General features: G+C 45.2%; 1 protein-coding gene across 3 annotated transcripts in view; it reads right to left on the bottom strand.

Moving 5' to 3' along the window:
* The window catches only part of LIN9 (lin-9 DREAM MuvB core complex component), a 51,894-nt gene that overhangs the window by 8,790 nt on the left and 25,822 nt on the right, over nt 1–17,282 (bottom strand). For all 3 annotated transcript variants that reach the window (XM_048843350.2, XM_048843352.2, XM_075127051.1), the window contains 4 exons: nt 13,564–13,721; nt 12,596–12,729; nt 10,622–10,741; nt 10,341–10,442 (listed from right to left, as the gene is read on the bottom strand). In XM_048843350.2, the coding sequence (XP_048699307.2) occupies nt 10,341–10,442; nt 10,622–10,741; nt 12,596–12,729; nt 13,564–13,721 (514 nt within the window). The remainder of the gene's footprint in view (nt 1–10,340; nt 10,443–10,621; nt 10,742–12,595; nt 12,730–13,563; nt 13,722–17,282) is intronic.

The following is a 17,282-nucleotide window of genomic DNA, read 5'->3' as shown; positions in this document are numbered from 1 at the left end:
TCCTATTTGTTTTACACATCCCTCCTCTCTTTCCCCCCTCACCATTTAAACTAGAATTTAGATTTATTTCCTTGTATTTAATTTACACTAGTGAGGAAAACGTGCACAGTTCTGGGAAAATACTGCATTAGTTAACATGCTCCCTCTACTGGACATGCAGGAGCACAGTAAAAAAAAGTCATTTCTGTCTACATTCTGTTTTTATTATATCTTAATTTTTAACTCATCCTCAAAAAAAGAAGGATACTGCTAATCATTTGGAAAACTAGATTCTAACACAGCTGACAAACTGGGACCCCATACAAAGGGAATCCCTTCCATCAGTTTTGAACTAAAATGTAATATATTTTAAATTGAATCCAGTATCCCCAGAAACATTTAATCTTGTACGTGAGGATAAAATATTTTCATGATTTTTGTCAGTATTCCATTTAGCTTGGATGTAAATATTAATGTACAAGAGATGGTCAACTGATATAGCAAATTCCTTTTGGAGCTACCATTTCTCTAATATGCATAACTTTGTCCTTAATAAAAGAGAAAGTTACTCACCCTGTGCAGTAACTAAAGTTCTTTGAGATGGTTGTCCCTGTGGGTGCTCCACTTTAGGTGTCTTGGCGCCCTGCGCTTACAATTGGAGATTTGTAGCAGCAACGCCGCGGTTCACTGTGCATGTGCGCCAGCCTTCTCTTGCTGCTCTGAGCGGCTACCTCGCATGCGCAGCCAACTGACCCCCAGTTCCTTCTCTACCCCAGAGGATCAGCGTGAAACTCCGAAGTAGAGGGGAGAAGGGTGCATAATGGAGCTCCCACAGGGACAACCATCTTGAAGAATCTGAGTTACTGCACAGGGTGAGTAACCTTCTCTTCTTCTTCTTTGAGGAGTGTCCCTGTGGGTGCTCCACTTTAGGTGACTATGGAGCAGTACCCCTTGGTGGAAGAAGGGGCTTCAGAGTATCTTTGTTGAGGGTAGATAGCACCGAGAGTCTGAATTGAGTGTCGGCAGAGGAATGTTGTTCCAGGGCATAGTGTTTGGTAAACGAGTGGGCCGAGGCTCAGGTAGCTGCCCTGCAAATGTCTACAATGGGTACATTATTGAGAAACCCTACTGACGTGGATAGCTCTCTGGTAGAGTGTGTACAAATCACAGCTAGAGTCGGGATGTTGCTCTGATGATAGCAGAGGTGGATATAGTCAGAAATCCACTTAGATAGTCTTTGTTCGGAGATGGCCTCACCCTTCAATCACTCTGTGACTGACAGAAAGAGACATGACGATTTTCTAAATGTCTTTGTTCTTTCTAGGTAGAAGGCCAGAGCTCTATAGACATCGAGTGTGTGAAGGGATGCCTCCCTGGCATTGGTGTGGGATTTTGGAAAAAAACATAAGTAAGTAAATGGGTTGGTTTAAATGAAATGAGGAGGCTACTTTAGGTATAAATTTAGGGGGGGCTCTTAGGATCACTTTATGGAATGTGGTATATGGTGGGTGTGCCATTAGGGCTCCTAGTTCCCCTACTCTTCTTGCTGAAGTGATCGCAATAAGAAAGGAGACCTTCATCGATAGATGTAGCAATGAGCAAGTCACAAGGGGTTGCCCATGAGGGTACACAGCACGAGGTTAAGGTCCCATATAAGAGTAGGGTGTTTTAGGGGAGGGTAGATGTTGGTCATGCCCTTTAAGAATCGTTTAGTTGTTGAATGAGCAAAGATCATGGTTCCATCTACCTTATCATGTAGTGAGGTGATAGCTGCTAAGTGTATCTTTACGGAGCTATTGGAGAGGCCCGCCTTTTTAAGGCGTAATATATAGTCTAGGACTCTGGGTAGAGGGGCAGAATGAGGAAACATATGGTGAGCCTCGCACCAGATGCAGAAACACACCCACTTATGAGCACATATTTTGTGTGTGCTTGGTTTGCGACTATTCAAGAGAATGTCTTTAACCTCCTCAGAGTAATCCTGATCCAGCCCCATTGGCCATGGAGTAACCAGGCCTTGAGGCAGAGAACCACTAGGTTGGGGTGAATGACATGGCCGGTGTCCTGTGTCAGGAGGTGAGGAAGTTTTGGAAGGGTTTGAGGAGGTTTCACTGCCATCTGTATTAGTTATGGGAACCACGTCTGTCTGGGCCATGTGGGTGCGATGAGTATGACCCTGGCCTTGTCCTGTCTGATTTTGTGTAAAACCCAGCTCAGTAGAGGAATCGGCGGGGTGGGGAACCACATGTACACTAGTGGTGCTTCCCATTCTGTGAGGAGGGCATTGCCCATTGAGTGGTGCCCGAGCCCTGCTCGGGAGCAATATTAAGGGCATTTTCTATTGTGAGCTGTTGCAAATAAATCTACAGTAGGGAACCCCCACTAGTTGAATATGGGTGTTTGGTTGAATATTCGAGGGTCGGGCAGTCCATCTCTCACTTGTGGGTTTGTGAGAAGTGTCTGCTCAGATGGTCTGCTGTGGTGTTCTGAAGTCCTGGAAGGTAAGCTGCAGAAATGTCTATCTTGTTGAAGATGAACCATTTCCATAGGTGTAGTGTCTCGATGCAGAGAGGGTATGATTGAGCTCCACCCTGTCTGTTTATATAAAACATGCAAGTTGTGTTGTCCACGGGGACTCTGATGGTATTGTTGCAGATAAGGGGAAGGAAGTGTTCACATGCTCTTCCAATGCTTGGAGCTCTAGAATGTTTATGTATAGGTTGGTTTCCGCTGCGGACCAGCGTCCCTGGATGGTGGTGTTGTCCAGATGGGCTCCCCATCCCATGAGGGAGGCATCTGTGGTGATTGTTATAGTGCGAGCTTTTTGTTGAAATGGGACCCCGAGCAGATGTTTTGCAGTTGCATCCAATGCTTGAGGGAGTCCTTCACTCTGCGGGGCATAGTGAGCCGTTTGTGGAGGGAATGCTTGTCTGGTATATAGCAGGTGCAGAGCCAGGCCTGTAGGCATCCCATATGCAGTCTGGCATGTTTGACTACATAAGTTGTAGCAGTCATATGCTTAAGGAGTTGTAGACAGGCCCTGGAGGATGTTTGGGGGCTATCTGAGTTTATCATCATCAGCCTGGTTAGGTTGAGGAATTGCTGTTGGGGTAATCTCACTTGTGCTGAGAGGCAGTCGAGATAGGCCCCTATAAACTCTAGCTGCTGGACAGGGACCAAGGTGGACTTTTGGACGTTTATTTGAAACCCAAGGTTGGTGAAGAGGGTTATAGTGGTTTGTGTAGCTTGTACTGCCATCTGCTGAGTTGGTGTTCTTATGAGGCAGTTGTCCAAGTATGGGAAGATCATTATCCCTAGCCCGTGGAGGTGAGCTGCAGCGACGGCTAGGACTTTGGAAAATACCCTTGGGACTGTCGATAAGCCGAAGGGTAGTACCTTGTATTGGTAATATTGATGGCCTAGTGTGAAGTGCAGAAATCATTTGTGTGCTGGAAGAATGCTGACAGGAAAGTATGCGTCTTGTAGGTTGAGGGACAAGAGCCAATCTCCTTTCTCTAATGCCAGAATTATGGTTGCCAGGGTAACCATTTTGAAGGGCTGTGTCCTTATGAACTTCTTGAGTTTGCATAAGTCCAGAATGGGTCTCCAGCCACCATTCTTTTTCTGTGTGAGAAAAATAAAGGGAACAAAACCCTCTTCCCCTGTACTATTTCCATGGCTCCTAGTTGCAGGAGATGGTTTATTTCCTGCTGCAACAGGGTCTCGTGAAATGGGGGCCTGAAGAGGGATGGAGAAGGTGGGTGGGTAGGGGGATAGAAATAAATGGGAGAGAGTAACCCTTTTGGACAATTTCCAGCACTCATTTGTCTGTAGTTCTTTGGGTATTTAATCTGCCCTGTTTTTTCTTGTGGTGGTTCTTGAGTCCTTTAAGGTATGTAGAGATGCATCTGTGCGTTCCGCAAATACTTTTTGTCCCTCAAAGGGCAAGTCCTCAACTGTGACTTGTACTTTCCTAGGAAATCCAGAAAGGTGGAGCCATGATGCTCGATTCATGACCACGAATGTGGTGATAGAACGAGCTGCCGTGTCAGAGGAATCAAGGGAGGCCTGCAGGGCTGTTTTGGCAATTAAGGAGCCCTCCGCAATGTTAGCTTTGTATTGCTCCTTTGACTCCTCCAGCATTTGTTCAATAAAATATATGTCATTTTATTAAACAAGTTGTAAGTGTATTTTGCCAACAGAGCAGAGTAGTTTGCTATGCAAAATTGCAGTGAGGCCAAGGAACAGGCTTTGCATCCAAAGAGGTCAAGCCTTTTCCAGTCTTTGTCATAAGGGGTGGTTTTTGACTAGTGCTGTTTTCCCCTTTGGTTTACTGCCCATATGACCAGTGAATTTGGAGCTGGGTAAGTAAATAAGAACTCAGCCCTTTCGCTGGTACATAATATTTTCTGTCTCCGTTTACAGGAGGGTGGGTCAGTGGCAGGTGTCTGCCATATTGTCTTTGCAGGATCCATTATAGCAGTGTTGATGGGCAGAACTATCTTTGCTGATGGGGATGCCTGCAAGATGTCAGTAAGTTTGTGCTGGGTCTCTGGCAGCTCTGCTAAAGAGATGTCCAGGGATTCTGCAACAATTTTGAATAAGTCCTGGAAGGACTTAAATCATCTCTTAAGGCGGGAGGCAGTGGCATAATTATTTTGTCCTGGGACAAGGACAAAATATGGGTGAGCGGCAATGTGTTGCCTTCAGGAGCTTCTTCTGGCTCTTCTCCCTCTTTCTCCTGGGCCTCCGATGGTGGTGGGTTCATGGGTGAAGGGGACCAGATGGCCCTTGATGCTGGTGGGTTGTGGGGTTTAAGATTTTGGGCTCTGTAGATTGCCCGTGTGTCCCAGTCAATTGGGTGGCATAACAACGGGTGGTGGCATCCATGGCTGTGCCTGCCAGCTTTGCCCTTGCATAGGTGGCTGTTGGTGAGAGGGTCCCGGTTTTGGGGAGGGATGATGAGGGATATAAAGACCGGAATCATTCTCTTCATCCTCATTACTAGATAGTGCAGATCCACTAGGAGTGCCTATTTGGCTCGATTCTGGTCTGACTAGGGTACCATTGTTGCCAAAGAGGGGGTTCCTGGCGTGGTGGAGATTGCCAGGTCTGCCTGTCTGGTAAAGGGTTGCAGTACTGGGAAGCTCGGTGCCACGGATGGCAGCGTAGTGTGCTCTGATGGTGCAGAGGTCTTGTTAGGCCAGGGGTTCTCAAACTGGGGGTCGGGACCCCTCAGGGGTCAAGAGGTTATTACTTGGGGGGTCACGAGCTGTCAGCCTCCACCCCAAACCCCACTTTGCCTCCAGCATTTATAATGGTGTTAAATATGTTAAAAAGTGTTTTTAGTTAAAAAAAGGGGGGGGGGAGGCGGGTTGCACACAGAGGCTTGCTATGTGAAAGGGGTCACCAGTACAATAGTTTGAGAACCACTGTGTTAGGCTGTGTATATGCAGCAGTTGGTGCCATTACACTAGCCGGTGCTGAGATGTTCTTCGGTACAATTGGCACCAAGCTAGGGAGCTTAGCTTTAGGTCGTGCACCGGAGTCAGAGCCTGGCCGTGTCAGTGCCTTGGGTCCTCGGGATGTCTCGGTACTGGACATTCCCGGTATCTCTCGGTCCGAGGTTCTTGGTGCCGTTGGTACTGGAGAAGATTTCTTGCCAGGAGACCGCTTCTTTTTAGGAGGATCTCTCTGTGGTGGATGACTGCAACCGATGTTTGGTCGCCTACTTAGGTGCAGCGTCCTTAGACACGGTTTGTATAGAGCCCTTGTCTGAGGCTGCTGCTGGAGACGATTGGCCAGAAGGAGTTCTGGACTCTGGATTGGAGGCTGGCCTGAGGGATTTCTCCATCATTAATAATTTTAGTTGGAGGTCCCTGGCTTTCAGTGTCCTGGCAGATAAATTCTTGCAGTGTGGACACTTCTGTGGTACATGGGTTTCCCCAAGACAGCGGATGAACTGAGCATGACCATCCGATACAGGAATCGATAGTGCGCAGGTCAGGCAACGTTTAAAGTCAGGGGAACCGGGCATGCCTGAGGAGGTCCAGGTCTATAGAAAACAGTCGTAGTTCAGTCACTGTCGGCAGAGACCCGCCGGTGGCAGAGGGAAGCAAACTAAAAATTTTTTTTTTTAAAGTGGGTAAATGATGGGAAAATGGAAGAAAACCAACAAATAAGGATAAATAAAGGTGGGAATATAAACAATTTACAAAATAGACAGGGGTGCTGCTCTTGCTCTGATTCAAGCCAAAGGAACTGGGGGTCGGTTGGCTGCGCATGCGAGGTAGCCACTCAGAGCAGCAGGAGATGGCTGACATGTGCGATCAACTGGGGCACTGTTACTACAAATCTCCGATTATAAGTGCAGGGCACCGAGATACCTAAAGTGGAGCACCCACAGGGACAATCTGTGAAGAAGAACTAGAAAGATCATTTAGATACCAAAAGAAGAAAGGTCAATGAACATATTGATTTTATAAAGTGGGACCTGTCAGTCTTCATTGATAAATTATGGTAAAAATCAGTCTTACAAGGCCTGATTTTGGACCAAATTTCTTTTAGAATACTAAATTTTTGCTTACAATCAATTGAGGGTGCAAAATTACTGGTGCAGATCACGATGTCTTCACATCTAATCATCTCGTGACCACAAATCAACTGTTAGACTTCTAAACATTATAATTAGTTCCCACAATTAATTACAGGCACAAAATTAGAGGCTGGGTGGAAACCCCTTTGAAGATATATAACCTGTTATATTTATTTTTTTCAAACTGAAATCTTTCAATGAATTTAATAGATGTTACCAAATAACTTGTCTTGAATACTTGTATAACCACTATGTAATAAATGCATAATGTTAACAGTGATACTTCATTTCTGTAAACACATTCCAATTTCTGATGCGTTAGATTTTGAATAATTAGGTAATCAAAATGATAGATATAACCTCCATCAATGTGAAGCATAGTTCCATCAAGCTCCATATAGATATCTTGAGGAATCTGGTCTACAAACCACGTTAAAATATGCTGACCTTCCTTATGTACCCACCCATTGCCCTTTGGATGGAACTTGATAAAATCTCATGTGTCAGGATCTAGTATGTCAGTATTCTTCCAGACCAGTGCCACAGATTGTATACCTGATTTTCTCTACTAGTTGTGGTTTTCATGAAGGTAAAAGTTTTGAGTCACAGCATAAGATTCTCTAAAGGAGATCTCTAATTATCTGGTACTTTCTTTTGTCTTATCAAATCATGTATTAGTCATGACTCTCATGTCTGACTTTCCATATAAAGTGCAAATGAAACTTTTGATTGTTGTCATGTCTGAGGAAATTTCAGCAGTTTATAAGCCCTGAGCATGTTCTTAAAGCTTCTTTGGGCTTTTCTATGAACTGAAGAGGACACATTTTTCCTTTGCACATGCCTAAAGCATTGTAATTATAGCCTGAAAAAAGCAATAATTTCAGGTAGAAGAGCAAAGGGGAAATTCCATTTTTGCAGCAAGGCTGTAATAACTTCTCAGTCCAAGATCCAGCCATATAATGGTAATCAACCTTTAACATAACAATATTACAGTACCTAGACAATATGTTTCTGTTACTCTCACAACGGTGCTGGCCATCAGGTGAAAGAGATGATTCACTTACAATACAATCAGTGTTAGCTTTTTCACAGCAACACCTAAGCTCAGCAACACTGCTTGAAATGTCTTCAAATAAAAATAATTTATACTCTAGGCTTAAATATAATGTGTGGCCTTTAAGCAGAGCTTTTTTTTGCATCCTTCTCTCATTCCTTTATTAGAGACATGAATTGGGTAGCCCTGAAATGACCAGACAAGAGTCCACACTGGAAATCTTTGCTCTGATTTTGTTCAGGCATATTTTGGCAATTTTTGCTTGCTCAGTGTCCTTGAAAAATGCAGTCAGAAGCATCACAGGCAAGAAGCCCATGCTTTGTAAGCTCAGTTTACTTAATGTGAGTAGGTGAATATAACCAAATATAGGTTGAAATTTGAAAGTTTTCTGATTTAAAATACAGCATCAACATCACACAAATCAACTGTGATTGGGTAACTGAGATTTATTGGCTCTTCAGTTTCTTGGTCAGTTTGGTCTTATCAGTTTTGCAGATCATTCTCCCTACTATGTCTGACGAATCAGACTGAGAGGATAACTCTAGATCAAGTGTAGCAGTAGAAACAAATCTCATGCCTTGCAATTAATGAATCTTCATATATTAGTGCCTTATTTTTACTATAATTGTATTTAATGTAACGTCCTTCACCTTACTAAACACTATCTTACCCTACTTCTTACTATTTTTGGCCATTACATTTCCCTTAATCCAGTGGTTCTCAACAGAGGTCTGTGGCCCCCTGGGGGTCTGCAATCTCTTTCAAGGGGGCCACGGGGCTCTGTGGCTGAAACCTAGAGCCCGAGCCCCAGCGCCCCCCCACAGGCTGAAGTCAGGAGTGGAGGCTGAAGCCCCAATCCGCAGAGCCAATCACGGAGCTGAAGCTGGGAGGTGTGGGGCTGAAGCCCTGATCCCCGGCACCCACCGCGGGGTTGAAGCTGGGAGGCACCAGGCTGAAGCCCCAATCCCTGGTGCCCCCCACGGGGCTGAAGCCGGGAGGCATGGGGCTGAATCCCGGAGACCCAAGCCCTAGTGCTCCCTGTGGGGCAGAAGTCCTGAGCCCATGGGCAGAGTTGGGGACATGAAGGGCTTTGCCCCCTCCCCACACCAAACTGCAGTGCAAGCACAGGACAGTTCTGGGGCAGCTCCACACCTCCCCACCACATCCTTCTTTCCCCGCCCCGCCAGGTCAGAAGCAGGAAGCTGGGGCTGGGCAGTGAGTGCGGGGCAGCTGCTGCTCTGGCTGGTGCCATGGAGCAGGCAGCTGCAGCGTTCCCTTGTCTCCTGTTGGTACCCCGGGTTGAAGCTGCTCCTCAGCTTCCAGCCCCCTTTGCTCACGCATCCAGTAAGAGCTGCCTGGGCTGCGGGACCTGGCCCTGTGGCTGGCAGAGCCCTCAGGGAACAAGGACTGCAGGGGAGCCCTCCTGGCACACAGCCTCTAGCTACCCCCCTCCCTGCACCCTTAGCTACCCAGTTTGCACACAGCCCCTAGCTATCCCCCTGCCTGCACCCTGAGCTGTTTTCAAACCCTCCACCTTTGAGTTCTAATTGTTGGTTTCCCGCCCCCGACAGACTGAGTGACCTGCTGAGGTTAGTCAGGGGGTGGAGGTGCCACTCCCTCCCTGGACTCACCGTGTGGAGCTGGCTTGAGCCCCATTGGCTCAAACCCCGCTGGCTCCTGCTCTCCCAAAATAGACGTCAAACTACGCCTATGCCCAAGTCCCCTGCGCCTATGCCCAATGTCCCATCCCCGCTGGGCCCTGGCGTTATTAATAGCAGGTGGGGGAGGGGGGGGAGAGTCTCAGAAAGAGAAAGGTTGAGAACCCCTGCCTTTATCAGTTTTATTAAGCTCTCTGACAAGCAATATTTACTGCAAGTAATATGCACCATAAGTTGAATGGCCAAAACAGAAATATATTTTATATGAATTGAAGATAACAGATTAAAGAACTGAATTTTATGTAATCTTTAAGAACTTTGTCAGAACTTCCTTCAGTTCTCTTATTCGAGAATATCCTGTTTTGATTCGCTTTATGCTAGTTTTTGCAAAAATTATAATGGAATTTAACTTCTTTCATTATCAAGTTGACATTACTAATGATATTGTTTTGTCATCTAGAATAACAATTTGCTTAGATTAGTTTCTGTGCTTCCTGGATCTCGACTTCCCAGTATTACATTTTCACACTTCGCTGAACACATTCTCAGAATAAGCTAAACTATTATCTTCAAACACATAAGAGGAGGATAAAGATAGATTTGGAACACTAGAATTTATATCTTGAGGGATAGGAAGCGTTTGGTTTAGACATATCTTTTTCACCTCCCTTTGATTTTGGAAATGCAGAGCTGCCTCTCTTGTTCTCAAAGTAGGCAGGACATCCCACTAGTTGCCGTGGCTTACTGGATGGGATGTGTCGAATACTTTTTTAAAAAAAGGATATATCAGTACCATGCAATGTGAAAATTAAAATCTTAAAAAGCAGTAACTGACAAAACAGTACATACAAAGAAGTTCTACATATAGTGAAAAAACCCCCTCAACATGTCAAAACAAAGATTTTGACTAACAATTCATGACAAGTTCCTTTTTTATATTAGCAAGCCTCTTATGAATTAATATCTAGTGTGAGTTAACCACATAAGAGTTCAACACAATAGATGTAAAAAGGCCAATGCACATAAAATTAAAAGAAGAGCAGTTAACACTCACCACTTGGATAAGAAATTCTACTGGAAAACCACCTAGTGTTTCGCTATCTGAGCCTGAAATTTTGTTTTTCCAAGAGGATTGTCCTAATAAAGGATCACTGTCCTATACAAGAAAGAAAGTTGCATTTAACAACTTATTTCTAGAAAGATTTTTAAAAAACTTTTATCTTGTTAAATATCCTCAGGTAATTCATTTCAATAATATACTGAATTACTAGATTAATGTTTCATATCATATTGAATAATTAAGCAATGACACATTTTCTGGTACATATTACTTACTGTAATTGGAGACTGGAGAGAAGGTGTGTAGTGTAATCGAGGAGGGGTCATGAAAAATCTAGAAGGCCGTTGTTTTTGTCCAAAAGCAGTAATTGGCATAGTTTCATGAGGCTCATTGCTCTGTTGAGACAGAAAAATGAAGAAAAAACTATTCTAGGGTGACTTTAAAGAGACCAAAAGTTTTACACACCTCTTGAACATCAGAAACCCATGGATTTATATTTCAGACTAAAACATGTTAAGAGGGTTGGTAGGCTAGCATTAATGTAATACACTGCTTTAGAAAGATCAAGCTTAAGATACTCCCTTTCCTCAACCCTTTGCTTCCAGGCTACCATGGATGGAGAACATCACTTAAATAACCTTCTCCCCAATAAAAGGGGATATGTGGCATTGCATCAGGGAATGCAATAATATTTTGAAAGGATGCTCCACTTTCCTCATTGGAGCTGTCGTAGATCAACACTGATAACAAGCAGGAAGATGCTCAAGATTGCCAGAACAGAACCTGATCTGTTAAGCACCTACAGTTGCGTTTGACACTTTAGAGGATACAGAAGAAAACCTGGCCCCTGCTCTAAGTCATAAGGCAGGAGAATTCCTTTAATTGCAGGTAAACCAGCCAGGTAAGGTAAGATAATCCCTGAATTAAGTTTCAGTCCAAGGCACTTTTATTGTGACAAAAGGATCTGAAACAAGAGCGAAACAACTCATAACACTTGGTGCCAGTCATCAGAGGCATTTCCAGTTTTCAGCAAGTTAGGAGAGGACAGGACACAGCCTTCCCACTGGGTAGCCTTTCCTGAATACCCTCCAGGACATCTGCCAGTACCACATGGAAGAACTCCCTTTGAGGTTTTATTGTAACCATGGGCGATGGGTGAAACCCCCATTCGGGGAGGCTAGCCCAGGCCCCACCCCTTACCCGCTGGAGCCCAGAGGCCCACCCTCTCCCTGTGGCTGGAGGTGCCCCAGCTGAACTGCCCCGACCCACGGCTTAACCCCAGGGCCTGCCCAAGCAGTGGCCCGAGTCCCAAGCTCCAGGAAGATGGGGGTGAGGAGGGACGCAGTGGGCAGCCTTGTTGGGGAGGGAAGTGGAGGGACGTGGTGGGCTGCAGGGGGTTTTGCAGGGGTGTTGGGTGGAGGAGGGATGTGGCGAGTTGGGGGGGGGGGAAGGTCTCATGGGGGAGAAAGGACTCACCAGGCAGTGGGGGCCTCAAGGAAGAGGTGGAGCAGGGAGGGGAAGAGGCAGAGCCCAGGTGGGGCCACCACAGCCCAGGCATCCGGCAGTGGGGTTTATGGCGGCTGCATCAGGGGATGCTTAGCCTCCCCCATGCCTAGTATACCCGCCGCTCATTATTGTAACCCTTATATTGCTTCATACTGAGCTTAGGATAACCCATAGTTCCCAAATGTGATCACCTGATTCATGGTCACATGACTACAGTATGTTCAGACCCTTCCTGGAATGCCTGGTCTTAAAGGACCTAAGGACTGTAACAGGTACACTGGGATGCAAGCATCTGCCCCAAGGCCCAGTGCCCTATTACAATGGGGTAAGAGGAAGTTTAAAGGAAAAACTGTTGACCTTCCATGCAGGTCAAGGTTATAGCCTTTCCACACAACTGTCTCAACCTGAAGGTTTGTGCACATCTCCCTGGGCAAGGACAGCCATAAGACAGACAGCAGGGAAATGGGGAACCTGAAATGATATTAAAGATCAAATTCTCCCCTCAAATATATATGTGCAACTCTCAATAAAGATATTAAAATATCAAGTATTTATTTACAGAAGGATACTTTTATGGCCATTTTCTATGTGTTTGGTTTGTCTTTTTTCTGCTTTATGGCCAATAGCATCTGGATTTTATTCCTGTACCATCTTTTGCTTAATTTATATATACACATTGGTATATTTTGGAAAAAATCATTTTACATTCCAGCTAGTTTCACAAATGGATAAATAATACTTACAAGAACTTCATAATCTGGGACTGTATGTGTTCCAAGCCCTGCCCTGTCAAAAGTTACTCTGTAAGTAGCATTAAGTGTGTCTACAGCATCTATCTGTCCAGTGAACAGTCCATCATGTACACCACGCAACCGTGCTAAGAAAGGAAACACAAATATCAAAAATACTTATTTGAGGAAGATAGATGTTAAGAAGTCTTTTTCAAGCACTGGCAATATACAGAATACCTCAGATGGCATATTCATTATAACACATACACATTAACGAAAAACACTGTAAACTCAGAAAAATAATTCTATGTAACAGAAATACTGTCAAGCTTTAATCATAATTTATCTTTACAGGTCAAATGTAATATTTAAAAAAACACAATCATCACCACAGGAATCAATTTGAAAAGAAATTTTGCTTCATAACCAGTACCATCTACTACTCTGATTTTATGGAAAAAATTTTTGTAGGTATCATGGCAAAGGAGAGTTTTGAAGAGGGATCTGAAGGTAGATAATGAAGTAGCTTTGTAGATGTTTATGCAAACGCCTCCCAAGGGTGTTATATGGGTGCTTGTGTGTCTGCTCTTCAACAAGAGTCAGTGTTTGGACAACGACACCTAGTAAAGGATTGTTTAAGATTTAATGTTTAAAGTCCAGATTAGGGACTGCAGAGATATATGTATTTAAACTGTTGTCTTTTCAGGATTTGATGAACTGTCTGGATTTTTAATAAATTAGATCACTTACAACTGACATAGTAGTAGTAATAAAATTATTAGTTATTTGATGTTTAAATCTTCAAAGCATGCTACTTCTTTAGAAACATTAACTAATCCTCATAACTTCCCGCAGTGAATTAAGAAAGGTAAAAACATAAAATCTTCACTCAAAAAATGAAATAATTAACTTATCTGAGCTATACGTTAGTGTGCAGTATTTACTGATATATTTGCAAAAATATTTGTTTTTAAAATTACCTGTAACTTTTGTTCCTATAACAAGTGGTAATGGAATTTCATCTGGAAGATCCTTAAATTGTGAAATATCTGCAACTTTCCGTTGTTGTAAAAGTCGGATTTTCTGCCGTTTCTGTTTTAATGCTGACCTCTCCTCCTCAAAGAATGCAGAAGAACATCTATAATACACAATAAGGGAAAACCATATATTTATAGATTCCAAGGCCAGATGGGACCATTGTGATCATCTAGTCTGACCTTCCTGTATAATATAGGCCCATATAATTCTCTAACTAATTCTTAGAGCATATTTAGAAAAACATCCAATATTGATTTAAAAATTTCCAGTAATCTAAAATACACCACGATCTTTGCTAAAAACTGTTCCAGTGGTTAAATACCCTCACAGTTAAATATTTACACCTTATTTCCAGTCTGAACTTGTCTAGCTTTAACTTCCAGCCTTTGGAGTGTGTTATACCTTTCTCTGCTAGACTGAAGAGACCATTATCAAATTTTTGTTCCCCATGTAGGTACTTATAGATTATAATCAATCACCCCATAACTTTATCTTTGTTAAGCTAAATAGATTGAGCTCCTTGAGTGCATAACTATAAGGCAGATTTCTAATCTTTTACTCATTCTTGTGGCTCTTTTCTGAACCCTCTCCAACTTATCAACATCCTCTTGCGTTGTGGACAACAGAACTGGACACAGTATTCCAGCAGCAGTTGCATCCGTACCAAATACAGCAGTAAAATAAAAAATGGTTACTCACCTTCTTGTAACTGTTGTTCTTCGAGATGTTCATGTCCATTCAATCAGGTGTGTGTGCGCGCATGCGCATGGCAGCTAGAAGATTTTTCCCCTAGCATTATCCTTCGGGTCAGTCCGTGTGCCCCCTGGAGTGGCGCCTTCCTACCGCTCAATATAGGGCCCTACTAACCCGCCACCCCCTCAGTTCATTCTTGACGGCTACTCCAACAGAGGGGTAGGTGGGTGGGTGTTGGAATGGACATGAGAAACACATCTCAAAAAACAACAGTTACGAGAAAGTTAGTAACCATTTTTTCTTCTTCGAATGCTTGTTCATGTCAATTCCAACCAGGGACTCCCAAGCCCAGGTTCCAGAGGCAGGGTTGGAGTTCAGATGTCTACTGATTGGAGCACTGCTCTGCCAAAGGCTGCATCGTCTCTGGCCTGCTCGGTAATTGCATAATGTGCTGTGAAAGTATGTATGGAGGACCATGTCGCCACTCTGCATATTTCCTGGGTTGGAACTCGCGCCAGGAACGCTGCTGAAGAAGCCTACACCCTAGTGGAGTGCACTGTGAGCAGAGGGGCAGGCACCTCTGCCAGGTTATATCATTCACGGATGCAGGATGTGATCCATGACAAAATTCGTTGGGAGGAGTCTGGGAGATCCTTCATCCTGTCTGCCATGGCTACAAACAGTTGAATGGACTTCTTAAACGGTTTCGTTCTTTCTACGTAAAAGACTAGTGCTCTGCAGATATCCAATGAGTGAAGCCTCTGTTCCCTGCTGCTCAAGTGCGGCTTAGAATAGAACACTGGGAGGAAGATGTCCTGGTTGATGTGAAATTGGGAAACAACCTTTGGGAGGAAAGTTGGATGCGGCCTGAGCTGAACCTTATTCTTATAGAACATGGTGTAAGGAGGCTCTGATGTTAGGGCCTTGAGCTCAGACACCCTTGTGGCTGAGGTTACTGCTACGAGAAACGCCACCTCGTATGAGAGATAGAGCAGGGAGCACGTTGCCAGTGGTTCGAAGGGTGGTCTCGTCAGTCTAGAAAGGATCAGATTAAGGCCCCAGGCCAGGACCGGTTGTCAGACATGTGGGTATAGCCTGTTGAGACCTTTCAGGAAACGGGTAACCATATGGTTGGCAAAGATCGACCAGCTGTCTGTGCCTGGATGGAAGGCAGAGATGGCAGCCAAGTGAACCCTTATTGACAACATGGACAGTCCTTGGTTCTTGAAGTGGAGAAGGTAGTCCAGTATGAGCGGTAAAGAGGTGAGCGTCAGGGACGAATGATGCTGCGCTGACCAGATGGAGAATCTCTTCCACTTGGCAAGGTAGGTAGCCCTGGTGGAGGGTTTCCTGTTGCCAAGGAGGACTTGTCTAACCGGGTCCGAGCAGGAAAGCTCCATGGGGTTCAGACATGGAGCTTCCATGCTGTGAGGTGCAACGACTCGAGGTTCGGGTGCTGGAGACAGCTGAGTTATTAAGACTGGGAGGAACGACAAGGTTGGGGTGTCCATGGAAGATTCCAGTAGAGATGCATACCAGTGCTGGCGGGGCGAAGCTGGAGCTATCAATATCACTGAAGCCTCTTCCCTCCGTATCTTGAGGAGCACTTTGTGAATGAGAGAGATGGGCAGGAACGCGTAGAGGAAAAGGCCCACTTATGGGAGGAGGAACGCGTCCACGATGGAGCCTGGGATGCAATTCAGGAAGGAGCAAGACTGTTGGCACTTCCTGTTGTGTCGTGTGGCAAACAGGTCTATCTGGGGAAAGCCCCACCACTGGAAGATTGAGTTCGCAATGTCTTGGCGTAAGGACCACTTGTGGCCGTGGAACAACCTGTTGAGACAGTCTGCCAACTTGTTCTGCACCCCGGGGAGGTACGATGCTTTCAGGTGTATTGAATGCTCTACGCAGAAGTCCCACAACATGAGGGCTTCCTGGCACAGGAGAGAGGATTGTGCACCCCCAATTTGTTGACACAGAACATCGCCGTGGTGTTGTCTGTCATGACTGATACACATCTCCCTGTCAAGTGGGCTCAGAAAGTCTGGCATGGCAGACGCACTGCTCTCAGCTCTCTGACACTGATGTGGGGAGTGAGTTCGGCCTGAGACCAGAGGCCTTGTGTCCTGAGGTCTCCCAGATGTGCTCCCCAGCCCAAGGCTGACACATCCATCACTAGTGAGAGGGATGGCTGAGCACCAGTGAAAGGGACCCCTACACACACTACCTGTGGGTCGAGCCACCACTGGAGGGAGTCGAGGACCTGGTGAGGCAGAGTCACAACCCTGTCCAAACTGTCCCGAGCTGGCCGATACACTGAGGCTAGCCACAATTGGAGAGGCCAGAGTGTGAGTCTGGCGTGTTGCACCACATAGGTACAAGTGGACAGGTGCCCTAGAAATTTCAGGCAATTCCTTGCTGCGGTGGTGGGAAACTGCCTGAGCCTTCGAATGATGTCGCCTAGTGCCTGAAACCTCACTTCTGGGAGGTATGCCCTGGCCTGTGTCGAGTCCAGCACTGCCCCTATGAACTCTATCCGCTGAACCGGGGACAGTCTCGATTTCCCCACGTTGAGGAGAAGGCCCAATTCATCAAACGGCATTCTTATAAAGTCGACTTGTGCCTCCATTTGAGCCCTGGAGCAGCCCTTGATCAGCCAGTCGTCAAGGTACAGGAACACCTGTACCTGGTGCCAGCGTAGAAATGTCACCATAACTGCCAAGCACTTGGTAAACACATGAGGCGCTGCTGACAGGCCAAAAGGGAGGACTGTGAACTGCTAGTGGTTGTTGCTCACCACAAACCTGAGGTACCTTCTGTGGGATGGTGTAATTGCTATATGAAAGTATGCGTCCTTCAAGTCAAGGGTGGCATACCAGTCCCCTGGATCCAAGGAAGGGATGATGGAGGCCAAGGAGACCATGTTGAACTTCAATTTCTTCATGAACCTGTTGAGCTCTTGCAGGTC

The sequence above is a fragment of the Caretta caretta genome, chromosome 3 (genome assembly GCF_965140235.1).
Source record: "Caretta caretta isolate rCarCar2 chromosome 3, rCarCar1.hap1, whole genome shotgun sequence".
Classification (NCBI taxonomy): Eukaryota; Metazoa; Chordata; order Testudines; family Cheloniidae; genus Caretta; species Caretta caretta.
Note: the sequence above shows the minus strand (reverse complement) of the source record. Positions and strands in the feature narration are given on the sequence as shown.